The sequence below is a fragment of the Centroberyx gerrardi genome, chromosome 17, assembly GCF_048128805.1.
Source record: "Centroberyx gerrardi isolate f3 chromosome 17, fCenGer3.hap1.cur.20231027, whole genome shotgun sequence".
Taxonomy (NCBI): Eukaryota; Metazoa; Chordata; class Actinopteri; order Beryciformes; family Berycidae; genus Centroberyx; species Centroberyx gerrardi.
Window position 1 is genome coordinate 16,024,644 of NC_136013.1, and position 26,404 is coordinate 16,051,047.

Genomic DNA, 26,404 nt, shown 5'->3' on the forward strand with positions numbered 1-26,404 from the left:
GTACCCCCTAAAAATGTGTTTCACTGCGCACACATTCTGCGCCATATTCAGTGTGGGTTTTAATCCATAGGGGTTGATTTGAATCACTGCCAAGGGACCTGCAAATGAGCATTCCCAAAGTGCACATGGCATGGTGACTCACAAAGGAAATGAAAGTAAAACAAAATGTGGTTATGCAAGCTGAGCTACAGTGAAACCCCTCATTCATTTTCTTCTGTCAAAAAAGCCAGCAGTCTGTCCTCTGGTTTTCACTCTGGACTGTTTGGATGATTTCATTCTGTTCTGTGCTATTGACGGTTCTATACATTTTTGTTTTTTAGCATTTTTAAGTTTGCTAAGTGTGTTGTTAAAGTGTTTTTTTTGTAAAATTTTAAGTCTCTCCCGCTAACAATAATAATATTTAAAGAAATGCAGACGCTATGATGTTGGTCATAGTTACAGTGTAGTTACCATATCAATAGCATAGCTAACTAAGACCTATAGGCAGCTAATGTTTCCGCAAGGTTTTAAGATGTCCAACCTAATCATCTGTAGGGAGGAGCAAATCACCAGTACAGCTTTTATTGTAGGCTACCTGAAATTTAGTAAGATATAGTCTTCTGTTGCAGATATCCTCTGTTAAAAACATCTATGGTTTCCCAGCAAACATTTTGACGTTGAGTAGCTCTTTATACGACAGCCTGCACCAACGCTGAAGATCCGGTAAATACAGTGCCAAATTAAAGTTGTGTCAACAACCATAGCTGCATTGTTTTTGGCCCTATATATCTTTCTATCAGCTCAAAACCGTTTCTACAGATGTTTTAATATGAATTTTATCATGCCATAATAGCATATTGTGAAAAAATTGTGCTTGTTTGTGTTGAACTTGGCCAATTCCTGCATGTTGCCATCCGTCAAATGCTTCCTGAGTTAATTGGAGCAAATTACAGTATTGTCAACATCCGGAAGATGGGTCCGTTGTTGTTGGGTTTTTTTTAAGTATTGAGTGATTCATCATCTCAAACATAAACGATCTTCGGTGGTATTTTTCTGCAAGCCCTGTGAGGGGGGCAGTGCAGAGGCTCGAGGAGAGGCCCCCTCTAGAAGATAATGCTTGTTGGTAGTCTACATTAATTACCTGAGTGTCTGAGTTGAAAACCCACTGCCCAGAACCAATGGGCTTGTGTGAAACATAATCTGGAAATGTCCTTTAATTTAACATGACACCACACACATTTATCATGGATATGCAAAGAGAGTGAGTGAAGCTCATCCCACTACAAGAGGAAATAAAACCGGGGCGAGTGTCAGGTGCCTTAACCTTTCACTGTTGTCACAAATGTCCGTGGGGCAAGTCGCCAAAGAAATGACATTAGGGCAGCCCGGCCTGTGGCTCTGACATCATCAGCTGCTGTGACTGCGAGTGGATATGCAGAAGTCCCTTTGCTAATCTGCAGGCTTTGTCAACAGTGCATACTGAACAGTTGGAATAGGAAACTGAAGCTGGATGAAGGCTCATTGCAGAGGCAGGGCAGCAGTTTTCCTAGATGCATGGATTAGGATTTACCTTCAAGTGTCACTGCTGTACAGAAGTAGAGTATGGGTCAGAGTGTTGTGGGTCATGTGGAGAAAGTTGACAGATCTCAACATCTTTACCCAGGAATGTGCTCAGTAGGCGGGTAGATGCTGAGATAAATCTGTACAATGCAGGTAGTGAGGTGGAACGGCCTGCGAGTTAGCAAGAGATCAAGTATGCAATGACAACATGCATTGTAATTCCACATTCCATCTCCAGCCTGAAGCCTCATGTCTACACAGAGCTGTTTCAGACATGACTACAGTTTCTGTCAAGCTTTCATCATAGGCAAAACATCTGAACGGCAATAAAAAGTGGCTCACAGGATGTTGGAGCAATAAAAAAGAAACAATAATGGGAGAGATTTTGAGAGTTTTATTCCAACACAAACAGGTTTTCGTGTGTGTGTGTGGGGTGAATGCTTGTTCATAAAGGCATGCATGAGAGTCATAAGGCATGTGTATGAATAATCAAATCAGTAGCACCATCTGCTGGACAGATCAGCATAGGACTAGAGAGAAAAGGACATTTTAGTTTAGTACCAACTACTCTGTTTCTTTTTTATGAATGGTTTTGGGAATGAGAACTAGAATATAAAAAATAAAGTATATGCACATTTGTTCAAAAGTTAAACTACATTGCAAGTTTCCCTCGAGTGTTTTCTCTTTCCAACAACATACTGAAGTCTGAAAAATATATTGAATGCGTTCATCCACTACTCTTAAGCACTTACAAGGCCTCAGATGATACTCCCACAGCTTTTCAGAGTATCACCCTCATTTAATAAGGCTTAAAAGGATGGACGACAGCATATCAGCTTTGACAGTTATAGATGAGAAGTCATTAAGGAGGAGTGGGCTATTTTTAGCTCTTGGTTAGTCGCAATAGTCTTTGAATGTCAGGCTCTATGTCGATGGTGGGGAACTTCTTGCTGTATCTTTTGAAGGGCTCTCCCTCTGGCCCGACGAGGAACTTCTCAAAGTTCCAAGAGACGTCCGTCCTGCTGATGGGACTCCAAACCAGAAATTTGGGGTCCTGCATGAGGGAGTTGGGGTCGTCGTCGGGATAGGGGAGTTTGTCTTTCAGGTAGGCGAAGACCGGATGCGTGCTCGTCCCGTTCACGTCGCACTTCTCGAAGACGGTGAAGCCGGGCTGGAAGCCGCCTCCTGGACGCACATGCTTCAGCGAGTTCAGGATCTCGCCGTTGGAGCAGTTCTCCTGCAAAACACAAGCATTCAGCTTTCAGTGTGATGTTGTTTTGTCAGATTTTTCAGGAAGATATTTGGTTCTAATGTGTTCCTTTTTTTCTCTCTGCTTGGGTCTTATTCCATTTCTTCTCCTACATTATCACTCTATGATCACAGAAATACTGTAAGAGCACTAAGGCCTTGACCTTTGCACTCCTTACTTTTGGTTGCTTCTAATTTTGGTGATAGAGGAATTAAGCTTATTCTATTCTTGAAATCATTGCAAGTCACTGTGCATGAGACAAACCTCTCCGTGCTGATCAACTGACCTGGTAGCCAAACTGGTTGCAGGGGAAACCCAGGACCACCAGCCGATGGGGGTACTTGCTCTGGAGCTGGTTGAGCTCGCTGAAGTCCCGGGTGGTGGTGCCTCAGAGCGAGGCCACATTCTCGATCAGCACCACCCGGCCCCTGAACACGTTGAAGTCCACCGGGTCCCCCTCCACCGTGGTGGCTCTCAGGTCGTAGAAGGTCTTGGCGATGAACGTCATCTCGTCTCCTCCGCTTCCACACTGGCGGCGGACGGGATCTCGGCGTGCGACTGTATCCGAGCTCTGGTCACCTGACTCGCTTAGGACAGAAAGCCGCCTTCCATGGGTGTCAAATGGCTCTGCAGGAAATTGATCTGCACCTGACATACAATACTCCTCAATAGTAGAAGTGGCAGATAGATTCATATTACGGTTTGTAAAACCACACAGGGAAATGGAATCAGAGTCACATAAATCAAGCATATTGGTTGTTGTTTTGCATGACTTTTAAAGAGGAATGTATCAGATTCTCAACAACTTGATTTGACAACTTCACCTAAAATCTCAGATGCATGGACTCAAATACCATGTGTTCTAGATAATTTGAAGTTCTTACAATTATACATACTTATTTCAGAGAGTGCAGAGCGGGAAATGCATTATGACATTCTGCTTTATGGTAATTCTATGAGCTATATCAGTTTCTCGGTCATCAAACATTTAACACGTCATTATCTCTCTGTCACAGCATGTGATGAAAAATAAATGAATCTACTGTCTAAACTCTCCGTGGGCCTGGCTTCACTCTTACTCCCAATCTAGTGACTCAGCAAGTCTTCCGATGTTTTAAATATGAACTTCCAATTTATTTACCTCAAAAATATCAAACATTTCATACCTTGATTTTTTGTAACGTCCTGGAGTTTCAAACCCAAAGCCAATGCAGTCGAACATTATATCAAAATGACAAATTTTGTGGCACCTCACTAGACCTTGAAATAAATATGAGAATAGGCAGCAGTAGGCGATGCCAATCACATTCACAGAACATGCTGTACATATACTTTCAGGATGGCAAATGATAAACCCGCACTGCATTGAAGAAGCTCATCGTGCATGGGCATGAAACTGTCCCCTTTGAGTAAATAAGCCCATTGTGTAAATGAATCCACCCCTGCTTGGCTTGAGTTTCTAGGTGTAAATAATTCAACTTTGTCCTCTAGCTACCTTGTTATTGCCTCCATACTCGTCTAAGCTTCATAAACAGTGCTGAGGATTGAGCTGAAACAGTCAGATCCACACCGAGATGTCACAAGTCAATTTGCAAATGTGTACATAACAGATGAGAAAGCAAAGATAACGGAATACAATAAAATAATAAAGTAGACACGTAGTGCAAAACAGGTTTCTACAAAGGAAAATGTAAATACAGTGGGTGTTGACATTAGTTTTGTTACTGGAGCAGAACTGACTTCATAAACTGCAGATATACTCTGTATTGGCTGCAGGCTTCAGAGTGATCATGCAACAAAATTGTCCCTCTGCTGGTAGCTACTGCTAACTGCTTTTACCTCCACAGACCTACAAAAAGAGTCCAGTGCCAAGGAACACTTCCATGACAAACAGATCACAATATGGAGGAGGAGGAGGAGGGGGGCAGCATTTCGGCAGCATCATGGGCAAAATCTAGTCAACAAAATATTCTCTCACAAGCAACTGCGCCATGCTTGCATTAAGTCACAACGGTAGAAAAACAAGATCTTGAGCTTATTTCTTGCCATGGCACTATGATGGTCTTCTTGCTAACACGAGCAGCTCCTCTGAGCGTTGTCATTAGTGTCCTGACTGCTCTCCTCTTCCTCCAGAGCAGCCAGGTCCAGATAATCATCCAGGGAGTCCAGCAAGGTGTCCACATCTCTCCTGTGGGCCTGCAGCACCAGTTCTGTCAGACGGGTGAATGACTGGAGGAAGGAGGAAATATACAGAAAGAATACCTTCAACGACAATGCTTCATGCATCATAGGGAGTTTCCCCAAATATTTATGAACACGTCTACTGGGATAGTTTCTTTGCTGGTATAACTTGTGCCCCACCTCGTTGATGTTACTGTTGGTGCAGGCACTGGTCTCAAAGAAGTCCAATCCATAGGTTTCTGCTAGCTACAAAATACAATTGCACATTGGTTAGAAATAACTAAACCAAAAGATGTTATAGTTTTAGTCTGTTTTCCACCACAAAGCAACAACAACTTTTGGGGAGATTGGCCAGTTGGACAACTTCACCATGAATTGCTCTATGCTAACACTTTAGAATACACTATGTTGATAGTGTGATAGTGATAGTTGGTGACTAGCATTATCCAAAATAAGAAGACTCACCTTTTAGTAATAAAACATAAGTAGTTTTTATTATATGGTCTGTAGATTCATACATTTTTTAAATGAAATATCAATTCAATATAGCTGATGTAGCTGGGTTCATTTTGGAACTATAGGTGAGCCACCATGTATTCGTCCACTGTGCAGTGATTTTTAGCTGGACACAGTCTTGTAAACAGGGAAAGTAGTCCCTGGTAGTTTTACACAGTGCGATATTTTTGTATCATATTTCCTGTAAATTTGACCAATCTCCTGCATCCTTTAAGATTATATACCATTTATCTTACTTTTGAGATAATGCTAGTTGCATACTATCACTCAACATAGTACTGGAGAGAATGATCTAGCGGGGACACTTGGATGATTTTGGTGTCTACATTCTCATCACTTAGTTGACCAACCTCCCAAAAACTACATAGAATGAGAGTCAAGCAAACCTTGCTTGCTTGTTCCTTGGTCACGTGCCTGTTCAGCTCCTCGTCAGACTTGTTCCCCACCAGGATCCTCTGCACCTTGTCAGGGGCATACTGCGAAAAAAAATAAAGACAGATAAGACGGGGATAAGAGACTTCACCAGCTTGTCACTCACACTAAGCCGCTGGGTAGGGAGCAGGCCTCCAACGTTCACTGAGAGGGAATGCAGATACTGGGCCACTCAGAACAATGAGAATGTGGAAAAAAAGGAGAGTGAAGGACAAGGAGAGAGAGGGAGTAAAAAAAAAAAGAGAGCGCTCACTTCATCCACATCACTGGCCCACTTCACTATGTGCTGAAAAGACGGCTCATTTGTGATGTCGTATACAAAGATGATGCCCTGGATATGAATCAAAAGAAAAAAACGGGACAAGGACAGATTCAAGAGCATATCACTGTAAAGCATTCATGAATGAATGCCATAATAACCATAATGGTAACTTGACTCCAGTGACTGGTATTATGGAGGGATCACCTGTGCCCGTCTGTAGTACTGTTTGGTAATGGTCTGATAACGCTCCTGACCAGCCGTGTCCCTGCATATAAGACAAAATACATGTAAACAACTCAATATCTGCATCAGCATACATGCAATAAAACAGTACATAACATCAAGCCATAGTCAAAGCCATTTCACTTACCATATCTGCACTCGCACTTTGATTCCATCTATTTCTAATGTTTTCATCTTAAAATCAACTCCTACAAAACAGAAGGAAACAAATCAAAAACCTAAATTACAAGTTCAAACAGGATTCACAATCATTTCAACCAACTGTGCCAAAATAGTAAAAAAAATCCTATTCAAGCTGCTTCGGGGGTATTTTGCATGGGCTGTTTGTGTATTTGTGAGCTCTTGATGAGAGTTGCTTGGAGACGCTATTATCCCTAATGAATAGTATCTCAATCACTGCATAGTGTTCACTTTTAAATCAAGTTGTCTCCCTGAGGGAAGCTGAATTGATGTCATTTACGATAGTGTTTTCCTTCTGGGTAACAGGACAAGGGAGCAAAGAATGTGACTGCACAGCACTGGCTGCTGAAGAAAGAAATGCATCACTGACAAATCACATTATTAAACAGTTAGAAGGTCATAGGTTTATATCAAAGCAAGGGAAAAAGAAATCGATTCCTGTTCATTTTTACTGCTGGTACCAGTTGATGGCTATCATTAGCCAAGCAGCCATAGAGTAAACATTAACATCTGTAGTATTTAATATAAAAAGCAGTGCTTCAAATGGTCCTTTCTAATGTATAGTTGACTTGAATGTGATAAACAACATGTACAGTAGTCGCCAATCAACTCAAAAGCCTTTCTAACATCTTGTCACTGACAGACTTGCATGCATATTAAAATCTGTGTTGGGTGGGTGTGTGTGTGTGTGTGTGCATTCAACAGGTCTGACTAAGATATAGACCTAGTTATGCGACTACTTTTGAGAGATGGTGATGCAGGTCTGGCATCTCATGTTCACCATTAATCACAATATCAGAGATTGTTCTGTGGCACTTTCTCTAAATAATCTAACTAATCCCCTGTAACTAAGTCCTTCCACACAACACTACTTCCAATCAGGAAGAGGAAAAAAAACACAAGCTTCCTTCAAATTCAGCTGCCCAGCTTACAGTCCAAAGAGCTTTAACACCCCTAAACTAAAGCAACAGCATTTCACAAGCATGTTCTACTACCTTCACATAATCAACCAACTATAGCCTGCCATAGTGTTGATGTGCTGCTGGAGAATAGAGTCACCAGATAAACAGAGGACCTTTATTTCTTCACTTCACTTTATTATGTGACACTGGGATATCGCTTTCATCCAAATCATTAGCTTATCACATAGACAGGAAAACAGACAGCAGTGATATGGAGAACTAATGTGTTATGGTGCATATCAGTCCACACATTTGATTGTAAGAAGAAAAAAAAAAAAGACATGCATGATAAAAATCAAACAATTTGAGAGCAGAAGAAAAATAAATGCATTTCCTGTTCCTTAAGACTTTCCTTCCCATCATTAACCTGACTGTGACAGTGCACAGACCTGCTCTGACTCACCCAGTGTGACCGAGTCCACATGCACTGGTGTCTTCAGATATCTGCACATACATGTCAATGATTTCTGTGTCTTCATTAGAGGATTTAATGATTTTATGATATGGCCCTAATCTGATTATTGACAATAGCTTCATGAATAATGGGGACATATTTTTAAAATCATTTTCAGAGGGTGGGATCTAAACGCCTAATTATGACCTGGGGCAGTTTGCACCTAATCTCATTAACTTCAACACTTGGGGCCAAAGGGAAAATTACAGGAAATTATGCTGCGAATTCAACATAGAAGTTGCAGCCTTTGCATTCGTTTGGAAAACGTATTTATGTTGCAAATATAAAACCTCCTTGTGTTTATCATGTTCAGACACAATGTAGCCTACACAAACTCCCTGGCAGTTTTTGGAACAAGCGTCATCGAATAACTTGTTGGATGGCTTACCGATTGTGGAAATGTGCGAAGGATGAAATTCATTTTCCGTGAACCTGCGCAACAAACAAGTCTTCCCAACCCCGGAGTCTCCGAGGATCAGCAGTCTGAGCAAGACGTCGTACTGCTTAGCCATGGTCAACGGCTAAAATACAGGAGAAAGCATGACTCTTCCATGTAGATGTGGGGCTTTTGGCCAACGTCTTTTCTCGCTGGTGCCATGTGCTGCCTTCACGTGCTCTACGTAAACTCCTACTTCTGAGATCGGAAGGTCAGAAACAACGGCAACATGGACCGTGTAGCCGGTCAGAAGTAGCTACTGGTGACTTGGTTAAATTGGTTACATTTTAGAAATGAAGTTACTTTTGGTGCATTGGCAGAGAGGAGGAAATGGTGTTTGATGTTTTAATTAAAAACACAAATATATGATAACTAAAAGTTAAAGAGAGTGAAAATAGAAACGTAGAACAAAACTTTTGGATAGAATGCCAAACAATAAGCATATAGGCCTGGCCTAATAATAAAATACATCACTTTTACCGTCAATGTTGTCATGGCGTCATGGTCTCCCTAAACGTCACATCTTGGCAACTTAGGTATCATAGAAAATTCTGACTTCGGTAGTTGTATTTACCACGTCGTTGGGTCGTTCATGTGCGCTCAACTCATATTTGTAATATTTCCTACGGCACTTGAAGGCAGCATAAAATCTCCATCCCGGTCAAGAGGTTGGCGCCTTGATTTGTGGCCAGCAGCAGGAGGGTCAGGTGACACACATCACTGTAACACTGTGCTGAGCCCGTTAGTTTAAAGATGTAAACAAACGATAGGCACCAACTATGTCTGTCTTCAAGTTTTCCATAACAAATGTATTTTTAATTTCTGAAAATTAAGCTGAGTGCAAAAACAAAGAAAAAATCTAAACCAATCTATTCTCGTTTGAATTTTTACTACTGACACCACAGTTGAGGGCAGCAAATATAATCAATAATCCATCCTTATCTAACTGAAAATGCAGAAATTCAGTGTCTTCTCACAGTCCAGTAAATTTACTGATTGAGCTCTTGGTCTCTTGAATTTCATGAATCATACCAGATGTAAGAAATGGGTGTCCATTGACACTGTTTATCCATTAAGAATAGAGTTAAATATTGCTCAATTAACAGTACAGTTAACTACCTTCAGCAAGTCTACTGTACTTAAACTATGATGACATCTTATCACATTCAAGTCATGTAAAGTCACAAATAAAGACATCCCAAAAGGATAAAATAGTTTTATTTATAGTCTTATAGTAAAGGTACGCCTCAACTTGCAAGACAATCGTTGGCAGTATGTACAACATACCTGTAATTTCCATGGAATGGAATAAACAAATATCAATTTCGTACACACTAATTTACCTCTGCAAAAAGGACAAAAAAAGAAGAGAAACAAACGTTCCCAGCACAGGCAAATATTTCCAGGAAAGGTTTTTCTTTGCAGAACTGACAACATTTAAGAGTATACAGTGTTAAGTACTACACACTGATATGGACTTCTTCCATTAATAAAAATAAAGGTCACTGCCTTTTAACTGCATTGTGTAACATTCAGTATCCATTTGGGGAAGTTTTTTTTCTTATACCCACGTTTTATTTAAGAATATTAAAAATAGAGGAAAACAAATAGTTGAACCTGTTAAGTGAGAAATGTACTAAAACGAGAGGTCAACTTGTTCATCCTCCTTCGTCCACAGAAAAATCTCAAGCCAAACAACAAAGTACAATATGGGATAAGAAATCAATTTCATCGTTTCACTTTAAATATAGGGATTCATTTGATTACACAAACATTTCAAAGACAAAAACTTCAGCCATCTACACTGAATCAGGAGGGTTGCAACTTGCATGACATACATTTTTTTTCCAAAGCAACTTCACATTCTTTTCTGGAAAAGTACGAATATTAAAAAGGTAAACTATTTCTAAGGACAATTTCTTAAAGGTCTGTAAGTCTCAAAACTCTTCCGACAGGTTGCAGAGGTTGTCCAAAACAACAACGAAAAAAATAAATCAGGGTATTTGTTGTAGCTTTACTAAAGCTTTACACCTTGTCATCTCCACATTTGATTATGAATGGTTATTATGAGGTTTTAAAAGCATTAAGTCCTTCAAAACTGCAGAGCTGCCTCACTTTGGGGGGGGGGGGGGGGGGGGGGGGGGGGGGGTCTCGAGAGTTGTCGCAGCGCCACAAGAGGAGTGGCAGGATGTTGGCCAGGAAAGAGAAAGGTAGAAGCGTTTTATACATAATAGCACCTCTCTCACACGGTCTCCACCTTGTCTCCTGGACTGGCATAAGAAGGCTGGACCGAGTGTGGACAGGTAAGAGGAGTGGGGGCTGGTGGACAAGAGAGTCTCTGGTGGGAGTCCGGGTCTAGCTGGGCTCCACGCGCAGCTTCTTTCTGTTGGGCGGCTCCTCCGGCTCCGACTCGGAGCTGGAGTCGGAGCCGCCGTCGAAGGCGGACACCGCGCTCCCTTTTCGGTTGGTGTACAAGCTGCTGTCGGGGGAGGAGTAGCTGGCCTGGAGCTGAGTGTTGCCCTTGGCCTTCTCCAGCGCGCGCACTGCAGCGGCGCCCGTAAGACCGACAACACAAAAAACACCGGTAAGCACCACTCTGAGTATATATAACTGTAGGGATGGGACGATATATTTAAATTGAATATATCGTAATATAAAAATGTGACAACGCGTATCATGAGGTAGAACAAATAATCGTGATATTACCTACTTTTTATTCTGCTGTAGCAATAACAAATGAGACCGCTTGCCCATCACAATTTCACAAACTCTCCATCAAAATTATATTATTTGCACTTTGAAATGACATTTTTAAATTATTGTTTACATTGTAGTAAGCCAATGCCATTGAAAGATTTGTGGCTCAGAAATAAACATAACTCTGCACAGTCATACTTTGTTGTTATTGAACTTTTATTTATTACATCGTTGATGTATCGAATTGTGAACCCCATATCACGTATTGAATCGTATTGTGAGATAAGCATACTGTCCCATCCCTATATAACTGTGTAAAACAATACCTCACTTGGTCGTCACAAAAAGACATCCACAGAATCAACAAAACACACAAGGATTTCCTTCACCCTCTGCTGTGTATCACTCCTCTCTAGATGCCTGTCCCATCCTGGAATGGCTCCACTTACCCTGCTGCTCCAGCAGTGCGTTCTGCTTCTTCAGGTCATCAATGTCTTGCTGGTGGGTGTGGTTTTTTCGCCTCATATACTGGATGTACTCTGTGGCTTTATCTAGAATCTGTGCTCGGGAAGCCTGTTTGACAGAATTCTGTCAGCAAAAATTACAGAACTAAGCCATTGGGCAATGTTGCAGTTGACAGTAATATCAATTTGTACATTGACTTATAGCTATGTTTTCAGTCTTGATAATAAACAAAGGTTAACAGCCAAAGACAGACCTTCATGGAGTGTTTCCAACCAATTTCCTATTTCCACTGCTAGTAGGATTTTGGAATGTAGAAAATGAATACTTATGCCTCTCACCTTCTCCCCTTGTAATGCAGGCACAGAGTCTCGTAAACTGTGGAAGCTGTCTTTAATGTGGTCCCTGCGTTTGCGCTCCAGCGCGTTGTGATGTGCTCGCTTGTCTGCCTGCAAAACGAGTCAGAGGTTATACTGACAGTGCCAGTTACACAAAGATACACAAGAGAAAACAACAAGGAAGTCACAACAAAGTTGCTGACTTGTTTTCTATGTGGTTCTTGTTGTAACACATAGGAAACAACACACACAGCTATTTAATGCTGCATTCTGCAACTGTTTTCAATATAAATGAGATATATTATACATTATCAGTCTGTGACCAGGTGTTTACATGCCTAAATCTCCCCATTTGCCTGACATTGGCCTTTCAATGGTGTTTGGGATGTTTTGGGGTGTAAACCATTTACTCTGGGCGTGTCGTTTGGCCATGGCTAGTGATGAGTTGGGTTGTGGCTATCAAAGTGAGGCTAGTGGCCACAGAGCAGGGAAGACATAGCAACAATAACCGAAAGCAGGGAGAAAAGAAAGAACAGCGAAGCTAAATGTGCAGCAGACAAGAGGCACTTGAGCTGCCTAATGTCCCGCTATAATCACCATGATATAGTAAACATAACCACATGCTAATGAGGTTATTAAGTGAATTAATTGGCAAATATTTCTATGTCAACATACTTGTTTTCACATAACACGTGAGCAATATTAATATGAACTCTGTATCTTAAAGCATTAAACCATTATAGTAGATTTAAGAAAATCTGTTTTTCGTAATTAATATGTAAATTTCTGCAGCAAGGTGCTCCAAAATCTAATCAGATCACCTGCTCTATAGGGGGAACCTGTGGTGTCAGTATGAAGTTTCTATCATGTATTGTTCTGAAATTACTGTGTTCAAAAGAATATGTCGACGCCTATGGTCGACGCACAGACAGACAGACAGACAGACATGACAACATAATGTCCCACATAAGGCTGCAACTAACAATTAATTTCAATTAATCGATTAATCAGTCTATAAAATGTCAAAAAATGACAAATGCCCATTAGAAGTTACCAGAGCCCGAAGTGATGTCTTCAAATTGTGTACTTAGTCTGACCAGCAGCCAAAAAAAACCCCAAAGTATAGATTTTATCATATGAAATGGAGAAAAGCGAGCAAATCTTAGCATTTAGAAGCTGTAACCAGCAAATGTATGGTATTTTTATTTGATAAATGATTAAAACGATTAGTAAATTATAAAAATCAATTTATTTTCTGTTGATTGACTAATTGTTGCAGCACTAGTCCCACATGCCGTATACCATGGTGAAGAGACATAAACACAGAGTGAACATCAGCATTGTTTTGGGGTTTTTTTTGCAGACTGCCTGTGTTTGCCATCTGCTTCCTCAACGCCTGCGGTGGCTTTACTGATGCTGGTTACCTCAGCCTCAGGTTAGTGCCGTTTCAAGGTAGACAGCTCATCAAGATGACTGACAAGTGCTGCGGCAGGAAATTGACCAACTCAAGCAGAGGAGGGCGGGACTAACAATACACTTCCTGCCTCAGTGTGAAAAGTTGAATATTGTAACTTTAAATATCAAAGACACTCAATTGGTACTTAGTGTGTTATAAAAGTTATTCTCTTAGACCTCAACACCTTGATTAAAGCCATTATCAGATTTTTTTAAGGTTATCAATTACGTATGCATACACAAAGATTCTTGTATTGTAGGTCTTGTAGATTAAATAATTATTTCTTTGCAACTTTCTTTACCAATTTTTACAAACATGCCAAATGTATGGCTGAATGGAATGAATAAACTGATTAGTTTTCATACACTCCACATGGTAGCATAATTGGGTACTCTAAATTACATTAATGATTTATCACAATTATCTTCATGAACCAAACAGCATGGTTCTTTGGTCTAAGAGCCAAGTGAAATTTTAATGCTTTGCTTGACACTCTTGTAATGGCCATACAACCATTAGCAAAATTTGCCAACTCAAACGTTAAATTAATGAGTAATAAGGGTAATTGCAGCATATTTAATTTTTTTCCCATCATCTTACTAATTTAGCATAAAGAGATGTTGATATCAGTTGATCTGATCAAGAACTATGCATCATGTCACTGTTGCCCTTGTGACTCATATTCATTTAGCACTAACATGAGCTGACTTATCTAGGGTAATAATTACCAGAGAAAAAACATCCCAATTGACACAATTCTGAGCCTACTCTCAGAGTAAGAGCCACTTGAATATTACATGAAAAAAATAAGTTATCCTTTAACATTACACAGCTTCACCAATGTAGGACTAATGCACCACTGTAGGCCAATATTGACTAACACAGTAATATATCACAGCTCTGATCCAGAGCTGGAGATCCAGCTTAATCAAACGGGGGGAGGGGAATCCCTTGCTCTGAGAAATATCTGGCCAGATCAAGGATCTGACATGTTTTCAGATGCACACTCAAATAAAACATAACAGATTTATACTAAATCAAACCCCGCAGGCATGGACAGCATATAGCTTCTAAATAAATGTGTATTTCTAAAGATGTTTGTTGTTGCATTTGGCAAGGACTATTATACATGCAGTGTACAGTCTCCTCGCAGGCAGCATTGGACTCTCGCTGTAGATGAACGATAACATATTTTTAAAGATCCAGAGGGTAACAGAGACACCACAGGCAAACTTGGCAGGTCTCTAACCCGCATAGCTAAGCTGGCTAATCGACCAACATGAAAACATAAGCACAGCCTCTTACATTTTTCTATTTTGATTACAGGAGAACGCAAGTCCACAGTACTGACTGAATAACTAGTGTTTGGCAGCAACAACACATGGTAGTAGCTACATGAAAGATCAGAAATGAAAGGAATACGAACATTTTACCCAGCTAGTCCGCTAAATATAGCTTGGACGCGCTTAGGCTGACGTGATGGGATTACCCTTTCATGCGTTAATATTTTCAGAGCTACGCTGTCTCATTACAACATAAACACAACTAACAAAACGTTGGGGTAGCCAAATATAACCTATATTGGTTTTTATTCAGAACAACTTCGTGATAACAGCCACCTCGGTGTTCACCTCTCAGATGAGCTGACCTTGCTTGCGGTAACAGCTTACTGATTGTTTATGGTTGTCGCATCGCGTTTCAGATAATATTTCTGCAGCTTCAACTTCGACATATTATTTCCCCATCAAACAGGTTTTACTGGACAAGCGACTTTCGATATAGCAATATCGACGGCCAGAACTAACGCTGTCAATTTATGTAGCGAGCTGGTTGTTGTCTTACACTGGACTGTCCCAAAGGAGCAATCAATGTCGAACGGCTAAAACCCAGGAAAAGCGAAGAAAACCGCTCATCAGACTTCTCTGCATAACTTTAATTTGCAAGCCAGCTAGCTAGCTAGCACTCTAAAGCATTTTTGTCTGCCAGCTCTGTATTCTGCTTGTCCTGAAAGCTAACATTAGCCAAACAGCCTAGCTAGCTAGCTCGCTCAGCTAGCGTAGGTTGACAGAAATGTGAAAACACCGTTTGCTGTTTAGCTAACTTAAACTGGCTAGCTATTTCTAGAGATAACTGAACAACATACATCGCTGTCGACTTCGATGTCATCGTTGTCGCTCATTCTTCGGTGAGGGGTATGAGAAAATAAAGCAAACCGCTGTCAAAACAAAGTGTAGCAACAACTGGAGGCAAATAATGAAACCTAGCACGGAGTATAGCTGCTACAGCAGGGACATGACGATCAACGGATTCTCTACACGTGATTCGCCTACACATGGACGGGGAAACATACACGGCGCAGGCGCAACAAAATAAGGCTTTGCGGGCAATGAAGTTCCTCCCCTACACGCAGCTCTGTTTGTACTTGTGCTGTTTTTGGTAATTGAACTATATCCCCCACAAGCCCCCGGGCTTGGACGCACCCACAAAACTCCACCGTTATCTCCTGCAAGTTGCAAACACACGTTTTTAGCCTCAGGACCTTCAGTGTTATTATTTCAGGGGATGTTAATATCATTTGCTTTACAGCTGTAAAAATGATAATATAAAAACAGCAGTTAATGAAGTTGTTTTGCATAAATGGGTGATTAACTATGGCAGACATCCATATTTGTTGTAAGTTAGTCTCTGCAAACAGGCCTTCTAAGCATACATAATTCTATGTTAGTAAGCCTGCAGACCAAAGGGCCATTATGCTAAAGCCTACTGTTTCAGTGGTCATTGTCAGCAGGGTAGTGTTAGGCCACAATAACTAGGCTTCTCTCCCAGCATATGATTATGAGGCCAGATGGTGGCCTAGCTTCGGCAGCCCTCCCCCACTCACCATCCTGGTTGCACACTTCCCTCCCTGTAGGACCTTTAAACAGGCTATTTGGCTGTTTCTGGAGTAGGCAGCACTACAAGGATGTGCTTTATCAGTAATTTATGTTGTTTAGTTTGCAGAAAACTAAGCTCAACATTAGTTGTTTTGTGGTTTTCAAAAAAAGATACATTCATTTACACATATAGTATGGTGTTTGATGTATGTGCTGTATGCTGTAACATCAGGCTATCTGTCAAGTACTTCTGAAAATAGACACCAGAGGGTGCAGGCAAGGAATAAAAGCTGACAGGCCGTGTTTTTTAGTGTCCTCAGTATACCTTTAAGAAAAAATGGTGCCCCTGTTCTGCATCCCACTCAACCTTTACCTCTGCAGCATATAAGCGTATTATGCATCACCTCCACTTTGATCATTATGTCTCTTCTCGCTGCTAGAAATATCCCCTCTTTGAATCAAGCCTACACAGATTTAAACAGAAAAACTGAGAAAAGTGTAGCCCAAGCTCAGAAATGTGCTGTTCACATGATCAATAAAAAACAGTATCTTAAAGCATTTATTAAAAAAAAGCAGCAACAGAGGAACAAATAACACAATGTTATGTTCACATAACACAGTTGGAGACCGCCTGTGGATACTGGTCTCGTGAGCTGCCTGCCTGGATCAGCTGACCTGCAGGATAGTTTTCCAGATGCACATGCCTGTTCAAGCTGCACACACTGTGATCAGCCAGCGAAACTCAACTCCACAATTATCACCAGCAAGGGGAATAATACTGCACATTTTAAGCACTGGAGGGTGAACATATAATAACAGTGCCAGTAAGGAAAAAGTGACTCTATACATGGTCTTCTCCAGAAGACTGAAACATGTATTTGCTTGTTTATGTGCAGAATAGATTCACGAAAAAAAGATTTCTTGTGATGGTTAGATGGTGATATCTTTGTAAAAACATAGAGTAGTTGTTGCAGACCACCAATTACACACAGTGATACCCATTTTGTGTCAGTCTACAATCACAATTCCATATTATAACTTTGTCATTACAGCATGAGCAGATTAGAAAAAGAATGAAGGCTTTACAATAGTGTACAACAATAGTAGCAACAATAACAGTATACCAACATGTACTGTATCGTCGCTGTCAGGTAAAAAAAAACAACTTGTATTTCCCAAATGTTAGCTTTTCAGGAACTAAGAAAATCTGCCTTGTTTTCATATTGACCACCATGTATTTTTGAGTTTATCCAGTGGGGTTTTTAAAGGGTTTCATAAGCCCAAGCGGTCGTAGAGTTTTCTCAGCCCATAGAGAACCATGTGATCCTTCAGCTGAAGTTAAAACATGAAAATCACCAAAATTGGAGTTACAAGGTTTTCACACAACAACAGCGGTATAATTCCCTGAAATGACAGGATTACCCATGTAAAGGATGATCATTTTAACCATGGCATCCTCAACAACATAAAACTGCAACAGATTATGATAGGTTGCATAGAACTCATATTGCTGTGAAACATGACTTTTGTGCTTGGCATTTAGAGAAGCAAGTGAACACGAGTCAGGCTGCTGGTCCTGTATAAAATTCAGACTTGACAAAGTCTGCACATGAGGTACGTGGAGATTAAAATACACATGGCCCCCATGATCTAATCTGTACCATACTTTTGGAGATTAGGGCAAAGCAACATTTTAGCCTTATTTGACATATCTGATCGAGTGTGTGAGTAGTGACTGGAAGGTCTTGGTTTAGGTAGCCCAGTCCCTTTGAGAAGACTGATAGCATTGCCAGGCAAATTGAACCCTCTGCCTGGTTGCATAATATTAATTGATGGCCTGTAAACACGTGCAACTGCGACAAAGTGAATAAAGGGCCTCTTTAGCACTAGAGAAACAATTACATTCTGTCCACCTAATCAAGCCTGCTGATGCTAAACAGGGCTTTCCCACGGCACTCTATGATGGAGAAAGAGGAAGACCAAGGAACAAGTAGGTGAAGATAGGAGGCAACACTTCCAGTAATTGCTGAATTCACTAGAATTGTACACTCAGCATGAAACTGAAAACAGACCCTTAATTTGGAACATATTTTTATTTACACTGGATGATGACAAACGTGTGTGTGACGAATACAATTCAGTGGAATTGATGCACCATTACCCGTGCATCTGAAGGAGTCTATTGCTCAAACATTTACACCTCCCATGTGATCATGATCCCATGTGACAGGGGGGGGTTCTAGACAGAGAGAAAAGGGGTTACAGAGAAGAATGTGCGGCGGGATGGGGAAGTGTGTATAAGAGAGGAGAATAGAGCGAGAGAGAGGGAGAGGGAGAGGGAGCAACAGGCAGGACCACCGATCCAAGCAGCAGAAGCTGGCACACAATGGAGGTAAGAAAATACTTTTATCACTTTCAGTAATAGAAGTCGTCCTGACAATGAGTGTAAATGTTTTAAATGACTCTGAACTTTTACATTATTTACAATTGAATTATAATTTCAGTTCAGAGTCTCTCATGCATATGAAAATACATTTGTGTGCAAGGATTATCTCCATCTGCAGCGGTAATTTTTCATTGACCTGAAAACCAAGAATAACTCAAACAATCATCTTTTGCATCGTCTTATACAATCATACATAGTTCTGTCAGTGAGAAAACACTTGCGGTACGGCAGAGACACTTTTCAACAGAAAAACACTTTCCCCAACTAAGGGCCTCTTTGATTGCATGTATAATTGGATTCCTTACTGTGTCTATTCTGTGCATCTGTGTGTTTGTGGCTGCCTGAATGGCACCATATTGGTGAGAGGCCCTGCCAGTGGCTACCAAGGAAACAAGACAAGTACTATAAGCCCTGGGGACAACACAGACTTTTTCTTTGCCTCCAATCAGTCCATGTTAGTGTGTTTTCTTCAAGTGAATGATATCATTTGCAATCACTATTAAAGTGATCCAACCAAGTATTTCAGTGCTATTAGCAGCTGAAGGGTAATATTTAAATTTCTCAGGAGGAAAACCATTTGTGCCATTACTTTTATGGCTGTAAGTGAATCATTTGTTGAATTCCAATAATCAGAACCTGTGAGAAGTGAATTAACAGAATGTTATTCACAGAGTGTTTCACCTTTGAAGTAAATCTTCAAGACTGCGAGTTTTACCAGATATAAAAGTTCAATTAAAAATATGAGACACAGCAGGAAAGGATCAAGATTGTCTTCTCCAGTAGGTTTTTATATATATACATATATTTAGGCCATCCAACATATTATAAACATCAATAAAAGTGACGGGTCTAAAAGAGAATTTACTGTCAGTATGAAAAGAAGGATCAGACAAAGCTCCTTCTGCTGGGCCAGTGGTGAAACTTTATGGGGCCATAACAGCAGAAAGCTTGTCAAATAAAAAGCCAGAGGAAATAAAATGATGATTAAAAGCTTTAGCCATATCAGATTTGTTTACGAAGGGACCAGTTTCACAGCTGATGTGAGGAGGGAGAGAAGTAATGCAGTTGTTTTTTTTAGAGATTCCATGACATTCCACAAACTAGCCGCGTTTCCACTGCTGCTTGAAAGAGACGTCAGGTCTTCAGACTTAGCATTCCTTATACATTGATTCTTCAGATGAAATTCTGCCTGAGGACCTGCAGTTCTAGCTATGGACCATGCTTTGTCTCTGATGTGAATGGTTGCAAAGTCTAACAAAACTATGTGAAACAAAAACAAAAACTGAACTAAAACTATCTCATCTACTTGTTGTTTATCTCTTTATTGTGTGGACTATTGAGACAATTTGCATATCACTTTGCACTGGACTGTGTGGGCTGTTAATGTATTTGTCACCATGTGTACATTTTATGGTCGTGGTTGTGTCCATTTGACATTTTCTTGTTAGTGCTCCTTTTTACATGCTTTTCTTTGTCAGACTAGTCGCTGTCTAAATTCACACATCTCTCTCATTCGCTCTTTAATAATTTGTTATTGTTTATAAACAATAATTATTACTGTTTATATTACAAAATACCTGTTGCAAACATATACAAAATACCTATTCTGAACTTTATCATATATACCTTTACAAAATACCACCCCTAAAACTACAGCTGAAACTACCAAACCTTCACTGAAAAGTAAACTTTTGAAATTGAAATAAAAATTGGAAACTATCTAAAAATAAAAAAATAAAAAATCCAAAACTGCATTAACCCTGCTGTATATGTATGTGTTTGCTTTGTGTGACAGGGCGAAGCCACAATACAGTAAGGACACAGCTTTGGGACGAGTGCCACAATGAACTGGACAGAAGGACTCTCCACAGGAAGCCCCAGCCTCTATAATGGAGGAAACATCTCTCTCAATGGGAGCGCAGGTTTCCAGCTCCCCATCTCCCCCGCCATGGACAACGCCATTAACGTCCTCCTCATCATCATCCTCCTTGTCTCCATGGTGTCCCTTGGCTGCACCATGGAGATTTCCAAAATTAAGGCCCACGTCCTCAAGCCAAAAGGAATGGCCATCGCGTTAGTGGCCCAGTTCGGCATCATGCCCCTGACCGCTTTCTGCCTGGCCAAGATGGTCCAGCTGGGGCCCATGGAGGCCGTGACTGTGCTCATCTGCGGCTGCTGTCCGGGAGGAAACCTGTCCAACATTTTTGCCCTGGCCCTGGACGGTGACATGAACCTGAGGTAAACACGCATCGACGTATTGACCCCGCTTCATTGGAAGATTACAAATACCTGCACTGACTCGCAGCTGGAGCTGTGTCAGCACATTTAGCTGTTAGTCCACAGTCCGCAGAGTGTGTAGATAAACAGAAACAGAAAAATATATAGGTCTTGTTTTAGATCCTAGTTTTGAATGCACATTTGAGTGCTTATCAATTTTATGTACTGCACTTGGGCAAGAATGCCAGTCAAGATCATATACACTCTCTCTCTCTCTCTCTCTCTCTCTCTCTCTCTCTCTCTCTCTCTCTCTCTCTCTCATACCCTTCCAGCATTGTGATGACCACATTCTCCACTCTCATGGCCCTGGGTATGATGCCTCTGCTGCTCTTTCTCTACTGCCAAGGCTTCCCCAATCTGGAAAGTGCCGTACCGTACACCGGCATCACCATCGGCCTCATTATGATCCTGGTGCCTTGTGGCATCGGCATCGCCATTAATCACCACAGACCCAACTATTCACTGTTCATCATTAAGGTGAGACTCACTCATGAATAGTTGGCCCTTTTAGTTATATCAAAGATTGTATGTATTTTGATGAATCACTTAACAGTGAAAAACTGGCCTAATTTCTGGTCTGCAAGTGTGGGCGTTAACCACAGAACTTGAACTGAACAGGCCTTAATTCCCAGACTTGTGTCATCGCCATAGCAACTAACCCTTGAAATTCCATAATCGCCATTTTATGCTGTATTAGCCAAATTACCATGGCAAACAGTGGAAGGACCATTCTATCCATTCAAGTTCTGTAGCGTTAACCCTCATGTTTTCCTCCCACAATTTTGCCTCAGAAAGTGACGGCATAAAGAAAGCCATGCATAATGCCACTGCCACAGAAACTGATCTGTTACAGACCTGAAACAAAGTTTCTCAAAAACTTTTTTCACCAGAAGATATCTGCCACAGTATTTCACAACTTTTCCTTTAATGCTGATTCATTGAGAGCAGACTCTGGTGCTTTGAGATGACACTTGCAGTTTCCAGCTTCACATTTTGATGTTTCAGATTTAAGTCACTTTTAACGGGGATAAACTGACTTTTGTGATATGCTCTGACTCAAAGTGCCTTCTCCACAGGTTGGTCTCAGCATCTCGCTAATTTCCAGCGTGGCGGTCGCCATTATGTCTGGCATCACCGTCGGAGGGACGGTGTGGGTGATCCTCTCCCCCCAACTTATAGCTGTGGGTGCGCTGATGCCGCTGATTGGCTATACGCTTGGATATCTCATGTCCACCATCTTCAGAGTCAATCATCAGTGAGTGAAAACGCACTGATACACCTATCAATGACTTTATAAACAGTGGAATGCCTTTATCATTCATCACCCCACTATCTTTACCCATCAACATTATCAGTATTTCTCCATCAGTATCTTTACTGATTTGTTTGTTGCATTCTCATTATATTTGATTGTTGCATTTACTTGTATGCAAATGACTGATGATGACTATCGTTCAGGTCCAGTTTCTTTATTAGTAATAATAGTAAAAAATTTGGAGTGTAAGCTACCAATTTAGTTCTGTTTTGTTTGTGAAAAATACACAACTAAATGAAGTACGACCAAGGTTACTCTTAGGCAATGTAGTTCCATAAAACAAATCAGGCAAACAAAGGCTATTATAATGCATTACATTGTTTTTCACTAGAATGCACTCCACTCAAACATTTCAGGAGACCCAGATGTGCTCAGTCTGCTCAGTCATCTGTGCAGTGTTTCATTAGTCATTTAACAGGCCTTCACTAACTCCTTCACTTCCCCTCGTAGTTTATAGTACACAGCACCATACGTCACGCGAGTGGCCACTTGCAGAGCAGGGGGGCGGGGTACAAGGGGGAGCAGGGTATTTGAAACAAAACGTACTTGACCTTAAGCAAGCCTAATTATTAATCATAGTAAATAATAATAAAAAAAATACACAGAACAATGAGTAATAAAATATTGCAGATGAGTTAATTTCAGAAATAGGTCAAAACCTATATTGTTTGTTTACTTACACTCATATATCACTTGTTCTGCCATAGTGGGTGGTACACAGAAAATGATGAACGATCACAATGCATTCTGGGCAAGATGCGCTCCTGAAACACCCCATGAAATGGCATCTTTACTTCCTTGATTTGATGCATTTCCTGTTCCTGGGCGGGACATAATGCAGTGAGGGATCATTCAAAAGTCTAAATCAATGGAATATGAGTCAGGGAGAGAAAAGCAATTTTATTTGGGTGGAGGGGTGGGATTGTTAAAAAATCTGATGGTTTTATTGGTTAGAAATGTATATTTGCGCCTGCTAGTGCAGCATGAGGTCACCATGAAAGATACTTTTCCAGGAAGTAAAAGTAATTAGGAGTTCATTTCATGGGGACTTGAAGTCTACATCGTTGTTGACTCGCTCCCTCGGCCCTTGAAGGGTCGATCTCAGAAAGTTCACTTGACTTCTCAGAGAGAGGTGGTGGTGAGGAAGTCAGCGAGGGCATGTTAACACGACTAATGAAACGGGGTGCTGTGTAAGAGGCCATCTTGGGATTTGGGAAGGTCTTTAAAAGGTGAGGTTGGGGTCATGTGACCATAGGGGAGCTGGGATTGGGAGGTTATTTTACTTGATGCAAGGAATTTCCAAAAGACAGTGTTGTGGAGATTTGAGCAATGCCCTTTGATAAACAGAATCAAACCATCTTAAATAGCCAATCTATTTCTTGGAGAAAATTATGTCAAATAATCCCAGATGTTAATGAATGCTCTGAATGGTGGACAGTACACATTGTTGATGAGGTGTCCTGTAGTCTGTAATACAGTAGCAGGGAAGGTGTGAAAGAGACATGATGCAGTTATTTCCCATCTCTCTCCTTATCTAGAACATGCATATTTATTTTTTTCCATCAGACTACTTAAGTGGACAAGATGGGCAACAAGCAAGGGAGCTGGTCTGTATGTGTGGGTGTGTGATGGCAGAGACTGAGACAGCAGACCCAGTCTTGATAACCCTTGGCTTGTACTTTCTATTTGGCATGGAGTTTGACATGTGGCAATTCAAATATTTCATGATTTTCACAGTACTGTGAATGTTAGATATTTCTGCTTAGACATGATGGCTAACAAAAACTGGGCATGTGGACAGGATCACGCAAAACCTCATGAGAATTGGCTGAGCATGGAGAAAGGGGTATTAAAGCTGTTATAATGAATTAGATGAACAATTAAAAACTGAAAAACTGACACCCATCATGTTAGAAACCCATAGCAAGCAATTATTTAAAATCACTGCAGTGCATATTTAAAGCTATAATAAAAAAATAGTAAAAATACATCTATTGTATCAGCATAAATCACAAAGTAGGGCTGCAGCAGAGAAGAGTGTCACATCCCCCCTAATTGAGATGCTGTAAATTTGCCCGATTTGAAAAAATAAGTTCTAGTGTCAGGTATGAATATTTCTCTGCGCACAGAGGAACCGCCAACGTACAAAGTCGCCCAGTGCAATTCATTGAATAGATAATGTCCTACTATAACTAATGAAAAATGTCTACCTTCACCATATCCTGTCTAGATGCAGGAGGACCATCGCCATGGAGACGGGGTGTCAGAACATCCAGCTGTGTGCCACCATCTTGAAGGTGGCTTTTCGCCCTCAGGTCATTGGACCCCTGTTTCTCTTCCCCCTGATCTACATCGTATTCCAGGGAGGCGAGGCCATTCTTTTCATCCTGCTCTTCAGATGTTACCAAATATTCAAGCCACCAGCTGAGGGTAAATGTCACAGCTGCCTGTGTTATTCTAGTATGGAGGTTGGGAGGTGGTGGGTTCAGAAGAGTGCACACTCGCCACACATTTGTAACAACTGAGGCTTGTCTCACGAAGCAAGTTTAGTGGCGGCTGGTGGCTCACTTTTAAGTCAGGTACATCGCCATGGTAACGTAGGCTGCACACCTAACCTGCTCCAGGGCAGGTTATGATCAGGCTATCAGATCAAAACGTATAAAAACCTGTTCCCTCACCAATCAGTGAGGGAAAAATCCTAGAGGATCCCATGGACTTTTGTAATAACCTTTATTGCAAAAATTCCATCTACAAATCCCTATATGAACAAAAACATTGCATTCAAATGAATGAGACAAGAAATACAAAGAACTGTGCAGGGGGATGCTATTGAATTAACAGATAGAAGGGCCGGTAGCCTGTCAGAACCCTTTTGCTTTCCATGATGATTTATTAGACCAGAGATATATTTGGATTTGATCAGGGGCATAAGAGGTTCTCAAGGGGCGCGGGTGCAAGAATTGCTATGGGGCCCCCCTACCCCAGCATGCCCCCCGTACCCCAACCACATTACAAAATGAACTGAATGCAATTCATCATTCATTTACGCTTTACAGTGAATATAAAATTGAAAGTTGTAAGGATAATTTTAACATAAGCACAGAAGAAAAATACTTCTCAAACAGTGCAGCATGCAGCCCTTCTCATGCACAAACACAGAGATCTACTGCTACACACACCTTTGCCTTTATAAAATGGCCACCCTCCATTAATTCAGCAGCGCTTTTCAGATCTCTAATAAGGAGTCAAGACTGGTATGGAGTGAATGATATGTAGCATGAATTGATAATACTATATATGCATAAACCTATATTGCATGGATGGACGAGGGAGAGAAGTAACGTCAGCCACACCCCCTGCACCCCTGGGATTTATACTAATAGCCTGAACATATCCTGCTTTGGGGCAGGTTAGGTGTGCCCCGCTTAAAAGTGAGCCACCGTCGTGAGACTGAAAAGCCACGGTTAAGCCCAGTTAGCTCGCTAACCCACTAATCTTGCTTCATGAGACAGGACCCTGGTCCTTTGAATTCAGATCAAATAAGACAGCAATGTAACGTCACCTTTCTCTCACACAGAAAAGCCAGCATCCGGGGATGTTGATGGTAAACTGATGGAAGTGAAAGAACCTTAGAGGCTGGAGGGCAGCAAACCAAACGGAGAGGACGTCACACACCACAACTATGCACTGGAGGGAACATGAATATTCTTAGAATGGAACCAAACAAAACCCTCACTGTCTGTTTTCTGTGCGTATTCGTCACTCACTCCTGTGATACTGACTGAAAGAATAAAACCATCCAAGGGCTGCATTTGTTAAAGCATGTGCATCACCCATCATTTTTTAGCAGTAGCTGTTCTTATCAAGCCTCTGAATGTAAAATGAGTGATAAGAGGGAAACAAGTTCATTTTGAAATAGAAATGTAATAATTAACATGAATAAAAATGTGCATTTTGTATTTAAAAAGGTTTAGGTCGCAGACTGAATTATTATACTATGTATTTTATGACGATATAAGAGTAGACTCTTTTAGATATTTTGATGATCAAGGAATTAAATTCCACAAAATCACAATTAATGACAGG

The 26,404-nt window shown here is 40.9% G+C and overlaps 4 protein-coding genes across 5 annotated transcripts; 1 reads left to right on the forward strand and 3 right to left on the reverse strand.

Moving 5' to 3' along the window:
- Nucleotides 1-1,918: 1,918 nt before the first annotated feature.
- Nucleotides 1,919-3,539, reverse strand: gpx2 (glutathione peroxidase 2). The gene is made up of 2 exons (XM_071925263.2): nt 3,075-3,539; nt 1,919-2,776 (listed from the first exon to the last, which is right to left on the reverse strand). Exons 1-2 carry the CDS (start codon nt 3,537-3,539, stop codon nt 2,423-2,425), a joined length of 819 nt encoding a protein of 272 aa, XP_071781364.1. The 3' UTR covers nt 1,919-2,422.
- A 1,304-nt stretch (nt 3,540-4,843) lies between these two features.
- On the reverse strand, nt 4,844-8,599 carry LOC139931687 (ras-related protein Rab-15-like). The gene is made up of 7 exons (XM_071925264.2): nt 8,407-8,599; nt 6,550-6,610; nt 6,384-6,444; nt 6,171-6,248; nt 5,872-5,961; nt 5,150-5,215; nt 4,844-5,017 (listed from the first exon to the last, which is right to left on the reverse strand). Exons 1-7 carry the CDS (start codon nt 8,528-8,530, stop codon nt 4,859-4,861), a joined length of 639 nt encoding a protein of 212 aa, XP_071781365.1. The 5' UTR covers nt 8,531-8,599; the 3' UTR covers nt 4,844-4,858.
- A 1,055-nt stretch (nt 8,600-9,654) lies between these two features.
- Nucleotides 9,655-15,695, reverse strand: LOC139931673 (protein max-like). 2 transcript variants are annotated; one of them, XM_071925248.2, is made up of 4 exons: nt 15,551-15,695; nt 11,955-12,062; nt 11,601-11,724; nt 9,655-10,997 (listed from the first exon to the last, which is right to left on the reverse strand). In XM_071925248.2, exons 1-4 carry the CDS (start codon nt 15,584-15,586, stop codon nt 10,810-10,812), a joined length of 456 nt encoding a protein of 151 aa, XP_071781349.1. In that variant the 5' UTR covers nt 15,587-15,695; the 3' UTR covers nt 9,655-10,809. The 2 variants fall into 2 exon arrangements, with proteins under 2 accessions (XP_071781349.1, XP_071781348.1); XM_071925247.2 differs by having other exon boundaries at nt 11,601-11,739.
- Nucleotides 15,696-18,558: 2,863 nt separating this feature from the next.
- Nucleotides 18,559-26,326, forward strand: LOC139931728 (hepatic sodium/bile acid cotransporter-like). The gene is made up of 6 exons (XM_071925320.2): nt 18,559-18,672; nt 20,522-20,964; nt 21,276-21,480; nt 22,080-22,258; nt 24,549-24,748; nt 25,896-26,326. Exons 2-6 carry the CDS (start codon nt 20,570-20,572, stop codon nt 25,949-25,951), a joined length of 1,035 nt encoding a protein of 344 aa, XP_071781421.1. The 5' UTR covers nt 18,559-18,672; nt 20,522-20,569; the 3' UTR covers nt 25,952-26,326.
- Nucleotides 26,327-26,404: the final 78 nt, after the last annotated feature.

What these genes read in the sequence shown, in the direction of transcription:
- LOC139931687 (XM_071925264.2), bottom strand. Translation starts at nt 8,530, where the DNA reads ATGGCTAAGCAGTACGACGTCTTGCTCAGACTGCTGATCCTCGGAGAC. An exon ending in TTCGCACATTTCCACAATCG is followed by an intron (nt 6,611 to 8,406) that starts GTAAGCCATCCA and finishes TCTGTTTTGTAG; the next exon opens with GAGTTGATTTTAAGATGAAA. An exon ending in GGGCCAGTGATGTGGATGAA is followed by an intron (nt 5,962 to 6,170) that starts GTGAGCGCTCTC and finishes TTTTTTTCGCAG; the next exon opens with TATGCCCCTGACAAGGTGCA.
- LOC139931673 (XM_071925247.2), bottom strand. Translation starts at nt 15,586, where the DNA reads ATGAGCGACAACGATGACATCGAAGTCGACAGCGAT. An exon ending in CTGCATTACAAGGGGAGAAG is followed by an intron (nt 11,740 to 11,954) that starts GTGAGAGGCATA and finishes TTTTGCTGACAG; the next exon opens with AATTCTGTCAAACAGGCTTC. An exon ending in CGCACTGCTGGAGCAGCAGG is followed by an intron (nt 10,998 to 11,600) that starts GTAAGTGGAGCC and finishes GCGCCGCTGCAG; the next exon opens with TGCGCGCGCTGGAGAAGGCC.
- LOC139931728 (XM_071925320.2), top strand. Translation starts at nt 20,570, where the DNA reads ATGAACTGGACAGAAGGACTCTCCACAGGAAGCCCCAGCCTCTATAAT. An exon ending in GACGGTGACATGAACCTGAG is followed by an intron (nt 20,965 to 21,275) that starts GTAAACACGCAT and finishes ATACCCTTCCAG; the next exon opens with CATTGTGATGACCACATTCT. An exon ending in ATCTTCAGAGTCAATCATCA is followed by an intron (nt 22,259 to 24,548) that starts GTGAGTGAAAAC and finishes TATCCTGTCTAG; the next exon opens with ATGCAGGAGGACCATCGCCA.